Source organism: Excalfactoria chinensis, chromosome 1, assembly GCF_039878825.1.
Source record: "Excalfactoria chinensis isolate bCotChi1 chromosome 1, bCotChi1.hap2, whole genome shotgun sequence".
In the NCBI taxonomy this organism is placed as follows: domain Eukaryota; kingdom Metazoa; phylum Chordata; class Aves; order Galliformes; family Phasianidae; genus Excalfactoria; species Excalfactoria chinensis.
Genome location: NC_092825.1, coordinates 99,861,304 through 99,882,425, shown reverse-complemented (window position 1 = coordinate 99,882,425; position 21,122 = coordinate 99,861,304). Strand labels below are relative to the sequence as shown.

The 21,122-nt window shown below is 40.2% G+C and overlaps 1 protein-coding gene across 2 annotated transcripts; it reads right to left on the bottom strand.

Annotated features, from left to right (window-relative positions):
• Nucleotides 1–234: 234 nt before the first annotated feature.
• LOC140254366 (trifunctional purine biosynthetic protein adenosine-3-like) lies at nucleotides 235–19,823 on the bottom strand. 2 transcript variants are annotated; one of them, XM_072340819.1, is made up of 21 exons: nucleotides 19,679–19,823; nucleotides 18,810–18,905; nucleotides 18,040–18,214; nucleotides 16,277–16,388; nucleotides 15,674–15,733; nucleotides 14,719–14,844; nucleotides 13,904–13,988; nucleotides 12,408–12,493; nucleotides 11,743–11,911; nucleotides 10,327–10,558; nucleotides 10,099–10,193; nucleotides 9,039–9,148; nucleotides 7,773–7,971; nucleotides 6,983–7,234; nucleotides 6,540–6,692; nucleotides 5,881–6,087; nucleotides 4,798–4,941; nucleotides 4,344–4,474; nucleotides 2,245–2,386; nucleotides 1,594–1,709; nucleotides 235–912 (listed from the first exon to the last, which is right to left on the bottom strand). In XM_072340819.1, exons 1-21 carry the CDS (start codon nucleotides 19,821–19,823, stop codon nucleotides 640–642), a joined length of 3,108 nt encoding a protein of 1,035 aa, XP_072196920.1. In that variant the 3' UTR covers nucleotides 235–639. The 2 variants fall into 2 exon arrangements, with proteins under 2 accessions (XP_072196920.1, XP_072196926.1); XM_072340825.1 differs by having other exon boundaries at nucleotides 4,798–4,938.
• Between the last annotated feature and the right edge of the window lie 1,299 nt (nucleotides 19,824–21,122).

Below are 21,122 nucleotides of genomic sequence, written 5' to 3'. Positions count from 1 at the left end.
TGCTGGTGACAGTAATCCAGAATGAATATATGAATATACAAGATTTCCAGTGCAAACACTGGAAAATATGATTGATGTCCAGTGCTGCTGCTTTCTTCTTGGCTCTTAGCTACCTCAGACCCTTACCAGGGTCAGAGTGAAGACATATGTGCAGTGGCAGCTAGAGTGAAGACATATGTGCAGTGGCAGCTGGAGGTGCTTGCCATTGACCACACTAAGTTTGCAGGAGTAACCCAGTTGGCAGGAGTGGGTGGTGGTACTTGAAGGGAGCTTGTATTCAGGAGGGAGACCAACTTTACACAGTGATAGTGATAGGACAAGGGGGAATGCTTGTAAACTAAAAGGGGAAATTTAGGTTAGATGTTAGGAAGAATTCTTTTACTGAGAAGGGTGGTGATGTACTGGAACAGGTTGCCCACAGAAGTTGTGGATGCCCCATCCCTAGATGCAGAAAAACAGAACAAAGAAATTCAAGATGTGAAATGAGTTTGGCTCCAACAGCCAGTTTTGCAAACTAAGTGTAACTAAACATGCAAGCCCAGGAATACTGATCATAGCTCAGAATGGAAGCCTGGAATGAACATCAATACACCTGCAAAGAGAAGCACATGGAGGGAAGGAAGGAAAAGGAAAACCTGGCTACATCACATCATTTTCTTGTGGCTCTGGCATCACCAGGGAGGAAGTGCAGTCATTCTTCTCTTCTTGAAGACACAGATTTTGCCTGTCTTGTTTCCAGCAGGTTTTACCATCAGCTCCTAACTGCACTGCCCCGCTGGCCACCAGCTGTAGGGCAATAGGAAAAGCCCGGCACTCAGCTTCCTTAACCCTTTCTGACAGCATCTCCTCAGTGTCTTCTGCCTTCACAGATACCGGCTCCTGGTGGATTACTGCTTTTGGACAAGATTCCTCCTACAACAGAAATATTGGAAGAAGTCTTAGAAAAGGCTGGTCTGTGTTGTCAGTGAGGTTATGGAAAATGTTCAAGGCCAGGTTGGATGGGGTCCTGGGCAGCCTGAGCTGGTGGGGGGCAGCGCTAACCCATGGCAGTGGGTTGGGGCTGGGTGGGCTTTAAGGTCCCTTCCTACCCAAAACTTTCTGTGATGAAGACAGGATACAGAAAGTCTCATGAGATAACTCAAGTTAGCACAACTGCAGTTGTGTGCCAGAGGCTATAAGTACATATGAGGGCCACCTCCATTAGGAATACATACATCACATGTATTGGGTAGAGAGTGGGGAGAGACATGGGCTAGAAGACCTGGAGGGCACCTTGCTGTGGTTAGGAGAAACTGGAAAAAAAGTAAACTCCATAATATGAAAAAGGCAGGACCTTGAGAAACCACAAATAGGTGGGTGAGAAAACAGAAACAAGGCAAGCAAAATGTGGTGAAAGGGCAGGGCCTGCAAAGGATCTCCCCAAACACAAAGAGTAAAATTGTGCAAAGTAATCCCTGCAAACTTCCTGTTTTACAGGTAACTACCCTAAGATCTCTATGCATTCTTCTCATTTATTCATGCTTCTGCCTTCAGAAAGAGGAAGGAAAAAAAAACAAATTCCTTTTCATCACTGTTAGGAAAGAGGATGCTCACCAGGACAAAATGCACAGCACAGCCTGTGACTTTGAATCCAGTTTGGAGGGATTGCTGATGGGTGTTTCCAGCCTTGATTGGTGGGAAAAGTGATGGGGAAGCATTCAGAATTTTCCCTAGAGATCAGGGTGAGAGGAGAAAAGACAAATCCATCTGAATGGAATTTCCTTTGAAAATAAAAGTGAGACGTGACTACCACTTCAAAGCAGCATTCAGCACCTCAGGAGCTCAAAGAGCAGCCCACAGAGCAGTCAGGACATAGTGGGATATTTCCACGTTTAAAAGCAAGAAGAGGCTCTCCACCACAGCTCCTGGGAAAACAAGATGGTTATGCTACCTGCACAAAGAACCAAACTTCTGTTTGCTCCATATGCATTTCTTCTTCCCAGCAAAAAGATACACAAACTGCTGCTTTTTGTCCCTCTGTCAGTAATTGTGCCAGCACAGGGCAATTCACTGCCAGTGTACAGTCAGAGCTGATGGTTGGAACGAATGAAAGCATGTGGCAGCCCCACTGATTTACATTCCAGTCCTCAGTGTCACCAAGGCTGAGGGAGATTTAACCAAAGATGAAGAACCGTGACTGTGCAATTCTGGTAAGCCCAAGCATCTGTGTTTCAATTTCTGTTTTACAGAGTTATAATTTCTTACCTTTCCATTTCCTGAGAAAAGGACCAGACAATATTCTCATAAATCCTGAAAGACATATCAGTTCAACAGCAAATTCTTCAAGAACTCGGTCAATTGTGCTGTCAAATTCAGAGCGACTCCCATATAACTTGTGATCAATCACCTAAAACACATCAAAAAACATACCAAAGATGTAACTTCATGTGAATGAGAGCCGTTTCTTGAGCAACAAAGAAAAAATAAAACATTCATTCCAGGCTACTCAAGAACTTAATGAGGTATGAGCTTGCACGTTATTCAGGACACTTGTGATATATATAAGCATTCCTAGGAACATCCCAAGCACTTGCTAGTTTATACAGCCTTCTCACAACATGCTGTAATATACGTATAAAATCTGCATTAAGAAAAGCCAAGTGAAAAGAGAAACGTGGATAAGACAGAAATAAGGACATCTCTAGAATGCCTGGCCAGACTGAAGTAAAATCAACATCACCACCAGTCAGCCCATAACCACAGACTGAAATTAATTTATCGAGAAAGAAAACAAACTGACCAGAAATTCTGTGTAAGACGAGGAGTGAAATTTTGTTTTAATTCTACTCAACCACTTATCTCTGGGTCCCCAAGTATGTGTTGATTCCTGACTATTCCTGACTATTCACAAAGACATTCCAATGAGGTGCTGACGGAGCCGACATGCTCTTTCCTAGGAAAACATGAACTTTTTTTGACACCATGTAGATTTTTTTCTCCTTTTTCTTGCCAGAGTCTTTATACTGCCAGAAAATAAAAGTAATGTGGATCCAATTCAGATGCTGAGGAAGTTGCTGAAAACTTTTTAACTGAGAGAGCTTCTAACAGGCTCTTTAATGCCATCTATGCATAGCTGTACAAATATGATAACTGCTTCAAATAATCAAACACTAGACAGAAGAATTCCTGGTGGGCTGCATTTGAAATCACAAGTTGTTCAATGTTTTCAATAGCTACCTTCTACACTATCATAGAATCACAGAAGCATGAAGGTTGGCAAAGACCTCTGAGATCACCCAGTCCAACCACCAGCCCACCCCCACCATGCCCACTGCCCACATCCCTCAGTGCCACATCCACACGGCTCTTGAACACCTCCAGGGACAGTGACTGCACACCCTGGCAGCCTGTGCCACTGCAGCACTGCTCTTGCTGAGAAGAAGTCCTTCCTAATACTCAACCTGAACCTCCCCTGGTGCAACTTGAGGTCACTACCTCTCAACCTATCACTGTCACCTGGGAGAAGAGACTTGTCAAATATGATGACATGATGTTATTCTCTTTCTGTGTCTTTGTTTGATGAAACAAACCAGTGAAAGTTTCCACAACTCAGTACTACTTTACTGACCAAAAGCAGATGATTCTTAGATAGTGCCACTGAAACTGTGCACGAGGCAGAGGTCTTTATAAGAAAGGGCAAGCCAATAAGACAACATGCTTACATTTTTACAGAGCCTGAAGTCCTGCTGATTCTGGTACAGCTGTAAGCTGCTTGGGCTACAGTTTTAGAGCTAAATCAACAAAGCACTTGCACTTCCTGGACATTAGGAAGTATTACTTCTCGGAAAGTGTAGTCAGGCATTGGAATGCACTGCCCAGGGAGGTGGTAGAGTCACCGACCATGGGAGTGTTCAAGAAACGTTTGGATGTTGCGTTGAGGAATATGATTTAACTGGGAAGTATTGGTAATGGTTGGACTAGATGATCTTCTAGGTCTTTTCCAACCTTGAAAAATTCTGTGATTCTGTGAGTAGAATGTAAGCACACTAATTTCTGTGAGATTAAAGCACACTTGCAACTGCAGGTACATGCTTATTTTAAGTCTCTTCATAAGCTGGACTGAAGCACCCACTGAAGAGACAGAAAATATGCTCACAGCCTCCACTAAGTGCTGTGTAAGGTCCACAGAACTTCCAGTTTTGTCCCTACTGATTACTTCAACAGTTTTGTGCTACATTCACTTATCTACATAAAAGGCTGAAACTAATGTGAAACATGAAGTCTTATCAAGCTTTACATTAAAGACCTACAGATTCAGTAGGTGTGAGGCGGTGGTATAGAAGAAAGGAAATAGGTGCCTTTACCCTGGTGGGAATTCCAGCACGGGCTGCATTTCGTAATTCTTCCACACCAGACTTGCTGGAGATGACAAGGACAACTTGAGCACAGCTGCCTGGTTCTTTCGTGTAATTGATGAGCGCAGCAAGATTTGTGCCTCAAACGGGAAGAGGGCAAACGTTCATGAAATAGATAAGCATTTGTGTCACTGAAAAGGTACTCTCAGTTTTGTTTATCTAATAAAAATCTCCGTTTCAACAAATGCACAAATGGAAGAGTACAAAGTAATTTTATGTACTAATAAATCTCATTTGTTAAGCAGTACAAAACACATTATTGAACCCCAGTCAAAATACAGCCTGTTTTCAGAAGGCTCCATAGACTACCAAAAAAAAGTCAAGGTAAATGCATTTATACCAGGGTTGAATTCACCTCTCTTTGTATGAACATTTCTCTGTGCGATGATAAACAAAAGCTCACCTGTTCCAGAGACGAGAACAGCTACTTTGACTTTGTTCTTTCTGGGCTGTTGTTGACTCTCTACAACAGTGTTATTCAGCAGATGCTGGGGGCTGCTCAGCTGCAGAGCTTCAAGAAGATTCTCAACTTTGATGTGAGAACCTCCTCCAAATGCGTGCAGAAAACGTTAAAAATAAAACACTTTTGATCTGACTTTCCCTTCTAAAATTACTTTGCGTAGTTCACTAATCATAAATTTCAGTTAAGAAAGCCTATCATCAATAAATTTATGCAAGTACCAACTGAACTACAGAGACTGATACTAATTAAGCAAATCACACTAGTTGTGCTGACCTCTTTTGTGCTACCCATTGGCTGCAAAGGGATAGATATGGCATAGTACTTTCAAGGATTATCCCCATCTTTTACACTTCTCCTTTTCTCTCATATTGCAAAATGAAACTAACAGTGATGGTGACAGCTGACACTTCATTTTGACTGCCAAAACTGCTTCCCAAACTGTTCAGGAACCAGAGGAATTCCAGCTCATGTCTTTGTGCACATAATTATTGGACATACCAGAACGAAGACTTATTATTGTCACCTGTGACTGTACACAGCTGTGGCCTATCCTCAGTCTTTGCATGGGATCCATACGAGTTGGAAAGGAAGTGTGATTACCATAACTGTGCTAGAATATAATAGACTAAATAATGTCCTACCAGCCAGTCATCAGGTAAGAAACTGTTCAAGTAATGTCATTCAGCAAGCCATTTACTCTTTGTGGTATTTAATAATGAAATCTAGATGTGAAGGCATTGAATAGCCTTAAGCCTAGTGAAATCACAAAAGAAAAATGTGAACTACAGATAATTTGCAACAGAACATTTCCTACAGAACTAAGGACAATGGGTACCTCCCAGGAGATGCTCAGCACTTCACAGAATCACACTAGAACAACTTACTCTGCATCGAGTTAGAAGTAAATAGTGTACACCTAAATGGAAACCCTTCTGAAGAAGGAAAGGTGAATCTGTTACGCTTGCAGTCAAACCGTATTATTTGATTTTTGTGTCTTCATATCCCATTAGGAAACCTGCTTACCTGTGTGACAAGGGGCAACAACTTTCCCAATCAGCCAAGCTTCCTCATGTCTCTGTACATCCCTGAGAACATGCTGGGCCAACTCCTTCTGCACAATCAAGACTGCACCAATCCCACAATTAAATGACTGGACCATCTCCTTCTCAGTGAGGTTTCCTTCCTTGTAGAGCCAGCAGAAGATCTCAGGCATCTTCCAGCTAAGGGCATCTGAAAAAAAAGATTGGAAAATGTACTTGATCAGCACATGTGCACTACCCATCTGCTATTATATACAGCAATATATATTACAAGAGAAGATACATCTGAATTCCTGATATTTTAAGAATATTTCCCAAAGAGGACACTGACACAACTTCCAGTCAAGCTTATGGGTGCTGCTTAGGTAAAAGGTTTCTAGACATAATTTGTGCAAGACAAGGCCTTTCCAGGCCTTCTGAGAACATATAGGAAATGATGGCAGATTGAAACATGCTTGTCCTTGATGAGCCATAATGTTACAGATGACTTATGCTTCTTCTATGAGGGATAAAGGAGCCACATGACAAAACAACTTCTGGCTTTTTTGGACTATCCGACCAGCTCCTTTTCTTCTCTTTCAAAGAAGCAATGAATAGGAGTATAAATTCTGTCAAATAGAAACAGCCATATTTGATATTTACCCAGGACAGCGCTGACACGTTCTGGCAGGATTCGGGAGATGCCTTCCAGCAACCCTTCCTCAGCAATGAAGGCAAAAGACTTCACATGCCCCGAGCGAAGAACGGGCAGCAAAGATGGACTGTACAGTTTTGCTGGAGTCAGCAATACATCTCCTGCAAACAAAAGCCTCAATTAAAAGAAGTTTTTTTCTTAATTTACTAGGTGTTTTGATGGGAATGCTTCTTTGAACAGATTCCCCTTGATCTTTCTGGCAGACAGATTTGTAAAGTAGCAAACAGTGCTGGTCCACTCCTCCAAAACTAAGGAAGCAAGACCTACCCACCCCAAAGACTGATTAACACTAATCCATCTTGAAATAAACAACCCTTGGCATCATTTTGTTATGAAAATATCTACACACAATCCACTTGGAGGCTTGCTTCTAAGAAAGAAAATATTTTACCTAGAGTCTTGTCACCACAACTGCCAGGTGCTGGGGAGGAGTAGTGCAGGGAGGACATTAAGAGTATCTTCCTTATGATGGTAAAGGCTTGGCCGTGAATCCCAGAAGAGGCCAGTCCTATAAGCATATCCTCCTCATCAGCCCTCTGCAAACCCAAAAGCACCTGCCCTCGCTCCACTGCACCAACCACAAAGCCAGCCAAGTCGTACTCTCTAGAAGAATACATGCTAGTCACTGCAGCAATCTCCCTTCCTAAATAGGGGATAAAAAGCAGTCAGCATGAGCTGTAAACATATTTTAATGTTAACTTTAAATACATACCATCTCTTAAAGTAGGTAACATATCCAGGACAGCTGTAGAGACATACAGCCTAAACAGCACATCCACACACATTCTAAAAGTTCATTGTTTCTTACCTCATAGCTTCATTAAGTTAATGAAAGAAGAAAAGTGTTTTTTTTTTGCATTTTGCACTACTTACCTGACACTTCTCTGCTATGAGGAACATCAGAGTGGTAATGAAAGCATGTTTGCATCTCAAGAGTGTAAGGCATGGACAATTTTGATCTCCTTTGTACAAGGATAGATAAGAGAGACCCAGGAGCCAAAAAAGCAAAAATCATTCTTCCATGCTGACTTGTTTCATAAATCAAGATTTTGTGCCCTTTTTTCCCCCCGAAACAGAAACCAAATGTTCTAGTGCTATATAATAGAGCTGCCTATAAACTCTATGCATTAATTACCATTTTAACATCAGAATCTTCAAATACCAAAGATGTGTGTCTATACCTAGGAAAGCACATCCTGCATTTCTGCACGCTTCAGCTATTCCTTCTTTGATTGCTTCAGTCACTTTGACATCAAGTTTGCCACAGGAAAAATAGGTGAGAAAGAAGAGGGGCTCTGCTCCTTGAGTCAGGATGTCATTAACACACAAGGCAACCAGGTCCTGACCTATGGTGTCATATCTCTTACACGCTTGTGCAATCTGCAAAACATGGTAGGAACCAGCAGTGCTGATGGTAGATACAGAAAACTCAGATGGTAATCAAATACGCAGAAATTTTCACTTCCTTGATAATGATCACAACAGAAGATAGAGGTGGAAGGTATCTAGTAGATAATCTAGTTTAAATTAAGAGAAAACAGCTAATTTTCTTGAAGAGAAAATAAATATATATATTTTTAAGCATTCTTTCAAATTCTAATTACTGCTACTCATAAATTGTTATTTGGGGTTGTTTGTTCATTTTGGAATATTATCTCAAATCGAGCATAAGAGGTACCTTAAATCAATTACGAATTCTTGGAACATCCGACCTACAGAACATCCTAGAAGTTTCCACAAATAATACTAGGTTGCTTAAACATTACTGCATGTTCTGCAATGCCCACTGATTTCCCTGGGCTACACAGCAAAATGGAAGCAATAACACTAAGCAGTGTTTTGTTCATCCACAAACTGGCAAGGAATGAGATTCTCCACTCCCACCAACCACAAGGAATCTTTTGATCCAGCTACCTCATGACATGGAGAACACAGGCCTGGTTTATAAAGTTCCTTGATAGGCAGGTTTTCCATAGTGTAAAATGTTATTAAACCTTAGGAAGGCTGCTTTTGAATTAAAAAAAAACAAATAAATGAAATCCTTTTTTCACCCAGTGACCTGACAGAGGTAATCATGCTACCTCTGCATACCATTTATTACACTCAGACTAACAGTAATCATTTCAGCACTTTTCTGTACCAGTTTCTCCCTGAACTGATCCTTCTCAAAGCCAACAGATTTCCCAGTAGAAATTCTGGTTCTTAGCTCCTCAAGTGTGTGACTAAATGTTTTATTATCATCATAAAATATCCAAAATCTCCAAATTCTCCATGACATATGTGCACACTTTGCTCAAGTGATAATCTATAAAGCTCAATTGATTACTGCAGTGGATTTGGGATGTATTTGTAATGCTCAGAAGGGTGGAGATAGTGCAACTGGCTGTGGCACTTAAAACAGTCTTGGGAGATGACATGAGCTTTGCTACAGTCAAGATGCAAATTACCTGAAGTTTAGGTCCAAGGCCTTTAGTTTGAGAAACCAAGATAGGGTCATCATAACCAGATGCTTTTAAATCGAAGAAACCAGCAAAGCCTCTTACTTCTGAATGACTGCCTGCCAAATGCAAATATGTAAAGGACTGTTTTTAAGGGATACAAGAAGACCTAAAACACGCACCAAGCAAGTATTACAGATTATGATTTCTTGGACAAGCTAAAACAGACAAAACATACATAGCTTTATGAAGTTTGGACCCTAAAGTCATATATTTCGTAGTGTCGCTGAATTTTAACTAAGGAAGGAAGGAAGGAAGGAAGGAAGGAAGGAAGGAAGGAAGGAAGGAAGGAAGGAAGGAAGGAAGGAAGGAAGGAAGGAAGGAAGGAAGGAAGGAAGGAAGGAAGGAAGGAAGGAAGGAAGGAAGGAAGGAAGGAAGGAAGGAAGGAAGGAAGGAAGGAAGGAAGGAAGGAAGGAAGGAAGGAAGGAAGGAAGGAAGGAAGGGAGGAAGGAAGGAAGGAAGGGAAAGAGAGAAAGAGAGAAAGAGAGAAAGAGAGAAAGAGAGAAAGAGAGTAAGAGAGAAAGAGAGAAAGAGAGAGAGAGAGAAAGAGAGAAAGAGAGAAAGAGAGAAAGAGAGAAAGAGAGAAAGAAAATTTCCTCAACAGATCACTACTAAGAGTAAAGAGGCAAATACAGTTCTGAAGGGCAAGCAACAAGTTCAGTAACTGTCAGCCCCATCCTAAAAACTCTTTAGGTTTTGTGCTCATGCATACAGCTGGTAGGATGACTTTTGTCCACAATCGTTCAATGAATCCAAAAGTTATTCTGTTCACTAGACTACCCGTGAAAAAGTGCAATCATTCTCATGAAAAGCCAACTATCTTTTAAGTAAGATATAAGGAGGAAGGAGATAGAAATGAGTTTTCATTTTTCACGGTGACACCAGCCCAGTATCTCAAACTCAGTTTCAGTGCAAAGAGACTGTCCACTCAGCTCCTGAGGAAAAAAAAAATGTTCTGGTCTCATTTGATATACTGAAGAAATACAAGGATTGTTGTTCCTAATCTTACCTGATCTGGTACAATTTACAATTGGTCTTTTCGACTGATAGAACAAAACATCAGTGGTTACAGCTTCCACACATCTTTCTTTGTATATCAAACCCCTGCAGGGAGGAAAGGACATACTAGCAGCAATAGCTGTGTTTTCTGCACAGATCATCATTCATCGCACAAAGGGTAACAACAGATACAATTTTGGACTAGTATCAACTTCTACTAGTGCCTTTGCTTACATACAGAGACTGCTTGAGAAGTTGAATACCCCGATGGCCAATGTCCCTCCTGTACGTGGCACCCTTGAAACGTATGGCTGTTACTCCCCTGTTGGCTTCCCCCAGTGCCGTCATCAGATCCTCCTTAACAGCAGTAACCGAGAGGACTCTGCCACCACTTGTAACCACTCTGCCATCCTTCAGCATTGTGCCAGCATGGAACACCTGCAGGCCTAACTCTTTGGCTTGAAGCAGCCCTACAAAAGCAAAAGGAACTCTGAGTATTTTAAATGACATACTACAATGGTAAAGCAGTGAAGATTGAAGTCCTTTCTTCAGTCAAGGGAGAAGAACAAGGAGGCTTCCCACTTTACCTTTCTTATGAGAAACAGCTTCACCAGTGATGGGCATCACACTCCACTGGCCCAAAGATTCCCTTCTGAGAGAGCTGGTAAGGACACAGATCATACAGGAACAGAAACTGCTGTAGGACATACAACTATGCTGTGCCAGGGAAAAGCCTAGGAATAACTTCTGTAGGGCTTTCCAGATTAAATCATTCCACAATTCATAGCAATTTATTACTTGGAATCTCCCGATATTAAATTATTAATGCTAATGGCACTGTCCCAGCCATATTGCTATGACCACTTCACATAATACCCTACCATATTTGCAATCCATGCTTTATAAACATTTGCAGTTTTGCATTTTGTTATTTTGTTCCTGTGTATTTTCCAGTTGGAGGATTTTTTTGGAAGATTGTATTTTGAGAAGAAAACAAGGGAAGAGGAGGAACTGCTGCCATCACCTGGAGAAAGCAAAGCAAAACACACTTTTCCTTTTGCCTAGATAGATTTTATAAGCAAGTAAAAGTAACCTTTAAACTTGCTGGAATTCTGATACACCACCACAGCACTGCCTTGACAAGGGCAAAGCTGAGCCCCAGCTGGCCTTGCCACAATGGATACCTAGTGCCCTCATTGTGTCCTAAGGAATACCCTCAGATCTCACCCTTGCCTAAAATAGTGTGACTCTGGCAAAAGCAAAAGCTAGCAACAAAGCAGTCATGACCTGACAATGCTGCAGTCCACATTTCCAACACAGTCTGTGAAAATACTCCACATGTAGATGCGCCAGAATTTTTCCAGGAGGATATAACACTCTATCACCTTATCTCAACCAGCTACAGACTTTAAAGAATGATGCACTGTTAAACATTTAGCTCCTACGCCACTTTGGACAGGCCAGCTTTCCAGATAAACAATCTACTGATCAGTTATTTCTTCCACAAGGACAAGGAGTGACAGATGAAGGCAGATTCTGAAGAGCTTGAGGAATGGGATGGAGGAAAGCAGGACAACTCTATGGGAAAAGAGGTAAATGCAAGTCCTCCCAAGTACCAGGTTAGAGAAAATAGTAATTAATCTGTTCAAGTTACCTGTTACTTCCATGCCTTTGTCATAGTCTCCTGGGTATCCTTGACTCGCCATGACCACACACACAGCTGTACTATTTTCTGACCAGGCTGGCATGAAGCTGCAGAGTTTGCCATCAATTGCTGCTTGAATCACTTCATAAAAGTCATTTTTAAGCAGTGGAAGAATTACCTGCATAGAATTTTCATAGTGATAGAAGTTAATTCTTCTTTTGCTGACTTACTGAAAATTAACCTCGGGAAAATTCAATTGACAGAGTAAAATCTGTATCTGCCAAACTGAAAATGCTGTATTTCCCTGTATCTGTAGAATGGAAAGCATTGATGAACATTAATTTTAGCAGCATTTTGCAACAGGCAGAAATTCATAACAAGAGATTATGAAGAGACATGAATCCGTGCCTCTCCTAGTATGTTTCTATCCAGAAAAATAAAATGGAAGGAGCAGCTCTTTAACTTAAATTCTTTAACTAATCATTCACAGAAGCTTGCCAGCTAAAATTTTAAGTTACCTCATACACTGTCTGAGACATTCTCACTCAGATCTCCACGTTGAAGGCAAGGAAGACAGAAATCCAAATATACTATACAAATTTCCCAAGGGCCATGATGTAACGGTCAGAGTTAAAGAAGGAAGCACGTGTAAGTTTTCGGTGTCTGTCACTCACCTGGCACTGGGGGTCACCAAACTGACATTTAAAGTTCAGAATTTTCACACCATCTTTGGTAAGCATTAACCCCGTCTGCAGCACACCTGAGCAGAAAGAGAACAATCAGGCAAATGGATTTAAAGGTTTATTTTTCAACAACTCTTTTAAATGAAATCTAAAACTTTGGAATGAGGGATGCATTTCGGTGAACTGTAAGAAATTAGGAGCAGGGATTCAGCAGGCAGTTGTACACAAGTCATAATAGTTCCACAGGAACCATCGAAGTGACTTGCAGCAACATGACAAATATTGCATCTCATTTTAGACCGAATGCAATAGAAAGCAACCTTCTGGTACAGCCCTCTAATTGCAGGTATCCAGAGATTCAATGGAACAGATAGAATGAAAAAAAACACCAACAGAAACCCCACAATGAAACAGTTTCCATAAAACATCATGACGCGGATCTTGCAGCTTCCTTCTTATTGAGCATAGTACTGTTATCCATAAACACAGGTATGTTACTCTGCATTTCAGGCAAAAATACCAATGTAAAACTCATGGCCATTACTAATAGATGGAAACAAGTATTTTCTGAGGTTGGTATTTTGTGATTTCTACTGCAGCACACACATGCATATAACGATCTGAAGTGGGCCTTTCATTTTATCATGACTAGAGAATAAGTGTTATATATTGATCCCCGCAAAGCATCAGGTCCTCCAGCATCATCCTGAAAATGCTCAACACACATTCATTCCTTACTGTGGCACTGTAAAATCTTACTGGGTGTTGCAAAAAAGTTACCAAATAGCTGAGAAGACATTGCATCTCTCAAGAGTAGAATATAATTCTTTTCACATATGCAGTCTTGGCAGTTGGTGTTTCCTAGAGCAGCTGTTGGCCTACAATGACAGAGGTGAGCATCTCCTTTCCTTTTCCAAAAGTTCTTAAGACAAAGATTGTAAGAAAACTTAAATTGCCGTACACAGAAGTGAACAGCATGACTGAACTTAAGAATACATCATACCTCAACCTACAAAGAATCTGCCTGCAACTGTTATAAAATGTGCTAGTTTCATACAAGTACGGTATGTCCTATAGTCCAACGTAATTCAGATTGAGTATTTTCAAGCTAGTGAGGTTAAAATGCTACAGTTGTAAAAATCAGATTCAAGGGCCTACGTAGTTGACAAGTTTCCCACATTCTGGCTGATGTTTTTGCTTTGTAATCAATAAGAAACACATCTGTTAGCCTGTACTGCACAAATAAAATAAAAAATACAAAAACAGGCACAATACGTCCCCTGAAGTGCCATCTAAAGAAGAAAGTTCTCTCCAAAGGAAGAGCCATTAACTGAATCAGTGAGGTGTAATACTCTATGAAAAATAAACCTTTTTACCTTTTCTTATTTTTTTGGGATAAAGATCATTTAAAATTCAAAAGCAAAACCTAACAATGAAAGTAGTCTTGCTAGAACTTTACCTTCATTTTCAGTTGAATGCATACTCACCTACATATGCTGCTCCTTCTTGTCTCAGACCGTCAATCACATGTTGAAGAATAGCATCATTGATTTTCTCTAGAACTTCCGGAACCTGATGATCAACATCAAACTGATCGAGACAGTAATGACATTTGCTGAACTGGTTCTTGGATTTGGAAAGACTGGGGTAAGTGAATGCCTCAGCTGCCACTCCCACCTAGCATGCTCCTCACATTATGATGTTACTGCCCCCAAGGACAGATATACCGATGCTCTGTCTCTCAGATTTTTTTCTGTTTCCTTCTTTCTTTACAAGGCCAACTTTAAGGAAGTCTGAGACACTGAAAACCTGGGCTATACACAGTAAGACTGTTTCTGTACTTGTAAAACACACACTAATAATGTACTTGAGCGGCGTATATTAATAACAATAAATGCAAGACTATGTTCAAAACAAAGACTTCAGGCAAGTGGGAAATTTTGCTGAAACATCTCAAATGATGGTAATAGGAGCAAAGAAACACAAAGATTAGAAGTAACGTAAAAGGTAAATACCAAGTTTGGAAAGAAGGAAAAGAGAAACCCCGAGTTTACAGAGAAGGAGGAAGTAAACACCAAGTTTATGAATAATGGAAAAGAAAGACTATTCCTCAGAGCACTGGCAAAAGAAATCCTACAGAAGGACTACTAAACCTTGAGCCCTGTGTTGTTTTTACACAAGCACAGTATCAAACAGCTCCACAAGACATTCAGCCAATGTGATAGTAACAAGGTTGAGCCCTAAAGGTGCATTAACCACAGGCATGATCAGCTTTACTGCAGACCAAGGAAGACTGCTATACCTGAGGAACTGGGCAGTAGGCTCCCATCCCTCCAGTGTTTGGACCCTGGTCACCATCCAATAACCGTTTGTGGGCCTGGGCTGGGGGCATTGAGGCAACAGTGACACCATCCGTGAAACACAGGCACTGTTAAGAGAGGCACAAGACATGGGAACCGTGTCAACAACCTGTGCCATGGGAAGTCAACACTACTGGTCACAGGCTGAGGTAAATTTAGGAATCTGCCAGGAAAAGTTAGAAATCCAAGCTAAAAAGCAATGGGATCCATCCATTATGCTGCAGGGCTGATGACACAAGGAATTCAGTGAACTCTCTTTTTCTTATTTTTAAATGATGATGAAGATGAATGATGGCGCTCATAAGAATGACTTTCTGATGAACCAGATCTTGACCTATCCATCAATAACTGGACATGTGCTTACCTTAAGGCTTAACAGAATTACTTATATGTTCTAAGTTTGACATCTTTGCTTGCAAATCTGAGGTCTGAATGGGTGTGAGGTGTTCTCAATTCAGAACAAACCTTTCACAAATATTTGTTTTCAGTAGTCACACAGCATATGACACTCGCACATTATTAAGTTTTATCTTGTCACCGAATGATAACCCACAGTAAAAGAAGTGCTAAAGTGGGCACTAAGCATTAGCACAAAATTAATGATGCAACATGAATTACCAAGACAAGGTCCATACAAAAAATGTTTTAGGTGTCCCTAGGGGAAAAAAAAAAGATAAATTTGCATCAGAATTGCAAGTGTATGGCTAATGTAGGAAGAATTGTGCTGACATCATAATTGGTTAGTATGACATCAAGTTGCTTAGCTTGCATATTTATTTATTTGTCAAATAAAACAAACATACAAAACTATTTGAACCAATAAATGTGTGGTTATGCATAAAACATAGCAATAATGCCAAGGAATAAAAGCACATAACTTTGAAATTGATTACATACAGAAAGTTCTTCCCCTTGAAGAAGTTCTTCAACGACGACGATCTCTCCAAACATTCTGTCCTGCACACACAAAAAAGTAATCAGTCAATAAACATGGCATCTAATGGTTAAATCCTCTCTTTATTTTCTTTTATCAGAATAAAGACCATGGATATGAAAAGCAGCAGCTTGTCTGAACCCTGGGATGCTGGGCAAAGCTTGCAGAATCTCACTCAGAGATAAGGAAGAGACATTGTCAGGCACCAGGAGCAAAAGGGAAATGGAAAAGCCGGAGGGTCAGTAAAGTGGGACCTAGTGCTGGAATGAGAGTTCAGCCACAAACTCCACAGAGCCCTGCTGAGTGCTATACCTTATGTGGGCAAACCTAAGAGAAACACCCCAGTACCCACCAGGATGAGGAACAGGGAGAAAGTCCCACAGTGATCAAATATGTAAGACATGCAGATTGAAGCACCAAATCTAATAAATACATGCAGCTGGGCAGCCACAGTGCTGATTTCCAGCCCTAATGTGCAAGCTGGGTAGATGCAATTTTGGGGTTCCTCTTGCTCTTAGTCAAAGACATGAACTGCATTCCCACTATTTAATTAAAGACTTCTCTACCTGCATAATCTCTTGGACAGCTTTGCAGGCTTCCTCTTTGCTGGCTGCAATAGTCACTTCCTTTCTAGCTGCAGGGCCCCTTGCCCGTACCACTCGAGCAGGAAAGTCTGCGCTTTAAAAGGAAAGCAAAAGATTCAGGCATTTCTAGTGCACCCCATGAAAAGCACATTTTTAAGCTGAATGCTTCTCATTTTCTTCACCTTTTTATAAATGTGTAAGGAATAGCACATCAGAAAAACACATTCCCTGCCAGTCCATCCTATCATGGAGATGAACAGGCATTTGTAGTCATTGATATAGGACTGTGAATTGGAAATCCATGAATTTTCTTACTGGTTCTGATACCATCTCACTTTATACACTTGGACATGTCACTTAATTTTAACACTGTGTGCAGTGTCTCCCTCTTTTCCCTGATTTGGGTTACTATTTTATTCGTGTCATAGGGTTGTAAAGATGAATTCATTGGTGATTTGTTGGGTTATAACATTCGATTGTACTACAGAAACCTATTAGCCACCATGGAAATTCTGACTAGGATTGTAATGTTAAGGTTGACTTAGGTCTTACTCATCAAGGCTATGCTAGAACTGGGGAATTAACACTGTATAACCCAGAACTGTTCTGCTTACTTCTGAACACAAACTAAATTTAGAAAGAGAAAAGAGAAAATAAACACAACAAAAAGACAGCACAGCTTATTTTAACTACACTTTAGCCATTCACTTCTCTCCAGCTTGTGGTCAGTCAAATGGAATGTCCCTTTCAAAGAGCTGATTCATCACACTAGTGTATTTTCTGAAACACCTCACTCCTCTTTTCCACGTTGTAATTTATTTAAGGATAAACCACAACCCTTTATTTTTACAAGCAGCCGAAGTAGGCTCACGCAGAGCTCCTTTTCTTGGCAGCTTAAGAAGCTGAACTGTGATACTGTTTTGCTTTTGAAGTTTTAGGCACAGTTACAGACACAGAAGTTGGTCTGTTTCTCTACAGGACCATGATAGAAACAATGCTGTCACAGGGCAAGCCTGGACAAAGTCCATAAAAAGATTGTTGGGGGTTTTTTTTGGAAAAAATAAAAAAAGGTTCTGCCAGAGTATACCACATGAACTATGTTACAGCAAAGACAAAGAGTTGGTAACACCAGCACAGCCCAGTGTAGCTGAATACAGGCACTGCTATGACACAGGACCAAAATAGCCATTGCAGAAAGTTACTCTACCAAATGATTCCCCATGACTTCTGAGGTATTACTGATCAAAGAAACTGCAGAGATATGCAGTCACTTTTCTCTCATATGTAGAGAGATGCTGTGCAGCTCTGACGAATGAAGATTCTTTAAATTATCAGTATTTAGTCTGTTCCTCACAAATCCCCAAATCACACTATAGAGATGCCGCTGTTACCTGTCTGTATAGAAATGATTTTTATCCCTTCTTACCCTTACACAAAAATTTACTGAAATGTTTTCCTCTGCCTCATTTTTTCTTCCAAATGGCTAACTAGCATCTTAAAGAAGCTGATTTGAGGGAAGAGGACCTATGATCCATGAACAAAACAATCGACCCATTTAAGTGCCCTTCTCCTTCACCATCTGCCTCTGGTTATAACATTGGTTCAAAAATATTCAGTAGCTACTTAAAAAGATGAACATTTGAAAACAAAACACTAACTCACCAGATCTAGGCAACTATCATGGGCAAAGGCAAAGTGAATAAATAACCCAACAGAAAAGGTGTTTCCCGTATCAATGCATTTACCTGATAATAAACCTACAGGCTTCCTGGGGATTGGTAAAAGCTTTCCATCTTGCTGTTGGGATCCCATGTCTATCCAGAAAGGCTTTGGCAAAACTGGTGTTGGATGCTAGCTGAGCTGCTTTTGCTGACGGTCCAAAACATCTTACACCAGCTGCTTGTAAGTCATCAACAATACCTAGTTATCAAAAATAGCAAAAGAATCAAGTCATCTCTTTAGAAACATTCTGACACGCGTAACCATTCCGGCATTCAGCTAATGCTTCTCTTTGTCTCAAACAACTCATCCACTCTTAAAACAAGGTTCTGTATATCCAATGATCTTACTTCATATTGCTAAGCAGTGTCACAGTTACCAGCTCGTGGCTATATGATTGGTACTTCTGTTCACTCCTTAAGACATGGAGATCTTAAATACCACATTACAGTAAATGTCAGTGGTGGTTTGGATACTGTTACATAAAGCAGCAATACTGTGACTACTGCGAGAAAACTACTTATAGCAAAAATCACAGCAGAAGATACAAGAATACTTGTAACCATCACTGATCAGCTGTCTTTCATGATTTCCCCTGTTGGTTTCTAACATACAAAAAGCAGCATACAGCAGTTGAGCCAAAAATTGCATGTGGCTGCAACTTGCATCTACAAGATGCTCCAAATTTTCTTGAACTTTAGTTTAATTCAGCCAGTGTGTGCATTCAAAGGGATCATTTTAAAGCAAGATTCAAGGTGCTGATTTTTACTGTCAAGATAATTTACTCCAGCCTTACCAGCTGCCAAAAGACTTTCTTGTCCAACTACTACAAGTCCAATGTTATGATCTTTGCAGAACTGGGTAACAATAGTGTGATTGCTCACTAAAACAGCTGAAAAGGAAAAGGATATAGAAGAAGATACTGCTACAAAGCCTAAATAAGAAATGGAAAATACAAGTTTCAGTATTCAATCTCCTTTAAAAGTATGATTAAAAAACTGAAAGAGCCAGCAGCCCATGAAGGGCAAAGTGAAACAAATACTACAATAACAACAGAGTGCAGATTGAAAAGCGAACATTTCCAGTTTACACTGCTCTCTTTAATATCCATTCACTAACTTATTAATTATCTTCCACTTCACATACATAATCAGTATGAACTTCTTGAAGTTGCTTATCATAGCAGACTAAAAACTTCCAAAAACGAAACCTTAAGTTCATAAGAAAACTCAAACTTAATATCTGAGCTAAGATTTAATCACCGTTAGTGAATGAATTAACTACACTTAGCTGAGCAGCCTAGGCAGACACCAAAGTTTGCCAACAACAAAAGTAACGTCTCTGTTAAGCTGGAATGAAATTTGTCAAGCATAATAAACAGTATGAGGAAAGAGAGGAGGTACGGAAATACACAGTCTCATATAATCCTCACTATCTTAAGAAGTTAGGATAAAAACAGATACAATATGATGTTTTATTAGGCAGTTCTAATATACAGAAACAAAACATACTGAAAAAAAGGCATGTCTTAAATAACTTGCATTACCAGTAAAAGAACTGTTGTCTTCTACTGACTGAATACAAATGTGGTCAATCCTGTTTCAACTCCCGCATCCGTACCACCAACTGCTTGCCACAGTGTTTGATTTTTTCCCCTCTTTTTACCTGAATTTGAAATTTTTCCACTGTTGGCTGTCCCTGCATTTCCAGGAGCAACAAACACTTGTTTTACATGTGGGGACTGAGCCAGCTTCCAGGCCAATGCATGCTCTCTCCCTCCACTGCCGATCACAAGCACTCGATCAGCCATTAGCCTGTGCAAACCCAGAGTCATCATGTTGATTGCTGTCTAGTTATTCCACAAACCCAAGCAAAAAAGCAAAAAAAAAAAAAAGTATGTTACATCCTTCACTTACACATGGTAAGTAATAGCAATCCAGTTCTTATCAGAAAGATATCTACAAGACACTGCAAGTACAGAATCATACACTTATGGAGTCATAGAATCACAGAATGGCTTTGGTTGGAAGGGACCCCAAAGATCATTTAGTTCCAAACCTCTGCCGCAGGCAGGGCTGCCAGCTATTAGGTCAGGCATTAGATCAGGTTGCCCAGGGCCCTATCCAACCTGGCCTTGGAACACAACACAGTGACTGCATCAGAGTGTCATTGGATGGCTGCATCATTTGCATTCTGATTTAAATAGCGAGCACAGTCAAATTATGGAGAATTATTCCATTTGCTTCAGCACTGTCAAGATTTCCTCTCTTAAGCAGTCAGGCTGAAATAATTTTCTAATATCTAGGTCTCATCAAATTCGTCACACAGCTGAAGAGGACAGCAAGTTTCATATAAATGCTCAGGGTAACTTAATGGGCCTCTCAAACTGAACACTGTGGTCAATCTGGGAACTTTCATGAGTGTAAACATCATCAATAATAAATGGCAAAAGCAGTTCTCAGGCAGGTTTTATACTTTGACAATTGCTAAGAGGGTAACTTGAGCAGAATAGCATGCTCAATAAAAGAACAACTGTTAATTTTGCTATCACGCTGACATTTAAAAGAGATCCTCAATAATATTTCTAGGCAAATTAGTTTTGATTTATTTCAGAAATATTATCATACCAACATCTGCAAATTTAATTTTTTCCATATGTGCTGAATGTGGGCAAATGTCAGAAAGAAAAATAATCTCAGAGCATGACCTTTAAGGAAGATGCCATAGGCATAAAGCAGTCCTTACCCGGGCAATACATAATAAATTAAAGCCACCATAAAACAACAGCTTTGTAGGCAACACTGTCAGGCTTTTCCAAAGAAATCATGACTGTTGGTCTGAGGTCATTACGTAGCTTCCAAAGGTTAACAGAAGCTAAATATGTGACAATGAGTTATTATTGTGATACAACAATAAACGTGTTCCTAGTTCCTGAGATAGCATTAAGATGTCTTTACCTAATATCAACAAAGTAAAATTTAACTATATACTATATATATACTATATATAATTTAACTATACTTCAGGTGCCTTGTCCTGGGGAATTATAAACAGCTATGGATTATCTAAGAGAGATTTTAAAATTTAAGTACTGTGCTTTAGGCACATA

Coding starts and splice junctions, on each gene's coding strand:
- LOC140254366 (XM_072340819.1), bottom strand. CDS start 19,823: ATGGCTGATCGAGTGCTTGTGATCGGCAGTGGAGGGAGAGAGCATGCA. Junction 16,389..18,039: donor GCCTGTAGGTTTATTATCAG/GTAAATGCATTG, acceptor TTCCTTTTAAAG/CGCAGACTTTCCTGCTCGAG. Junction 11,912..12,407: donor TTGGTGACCCCCAGTGCCAG/GTGAGTGACAGA, acceptor AATTCTATGCAG/GTAATTCTTCCACTGCTTAA.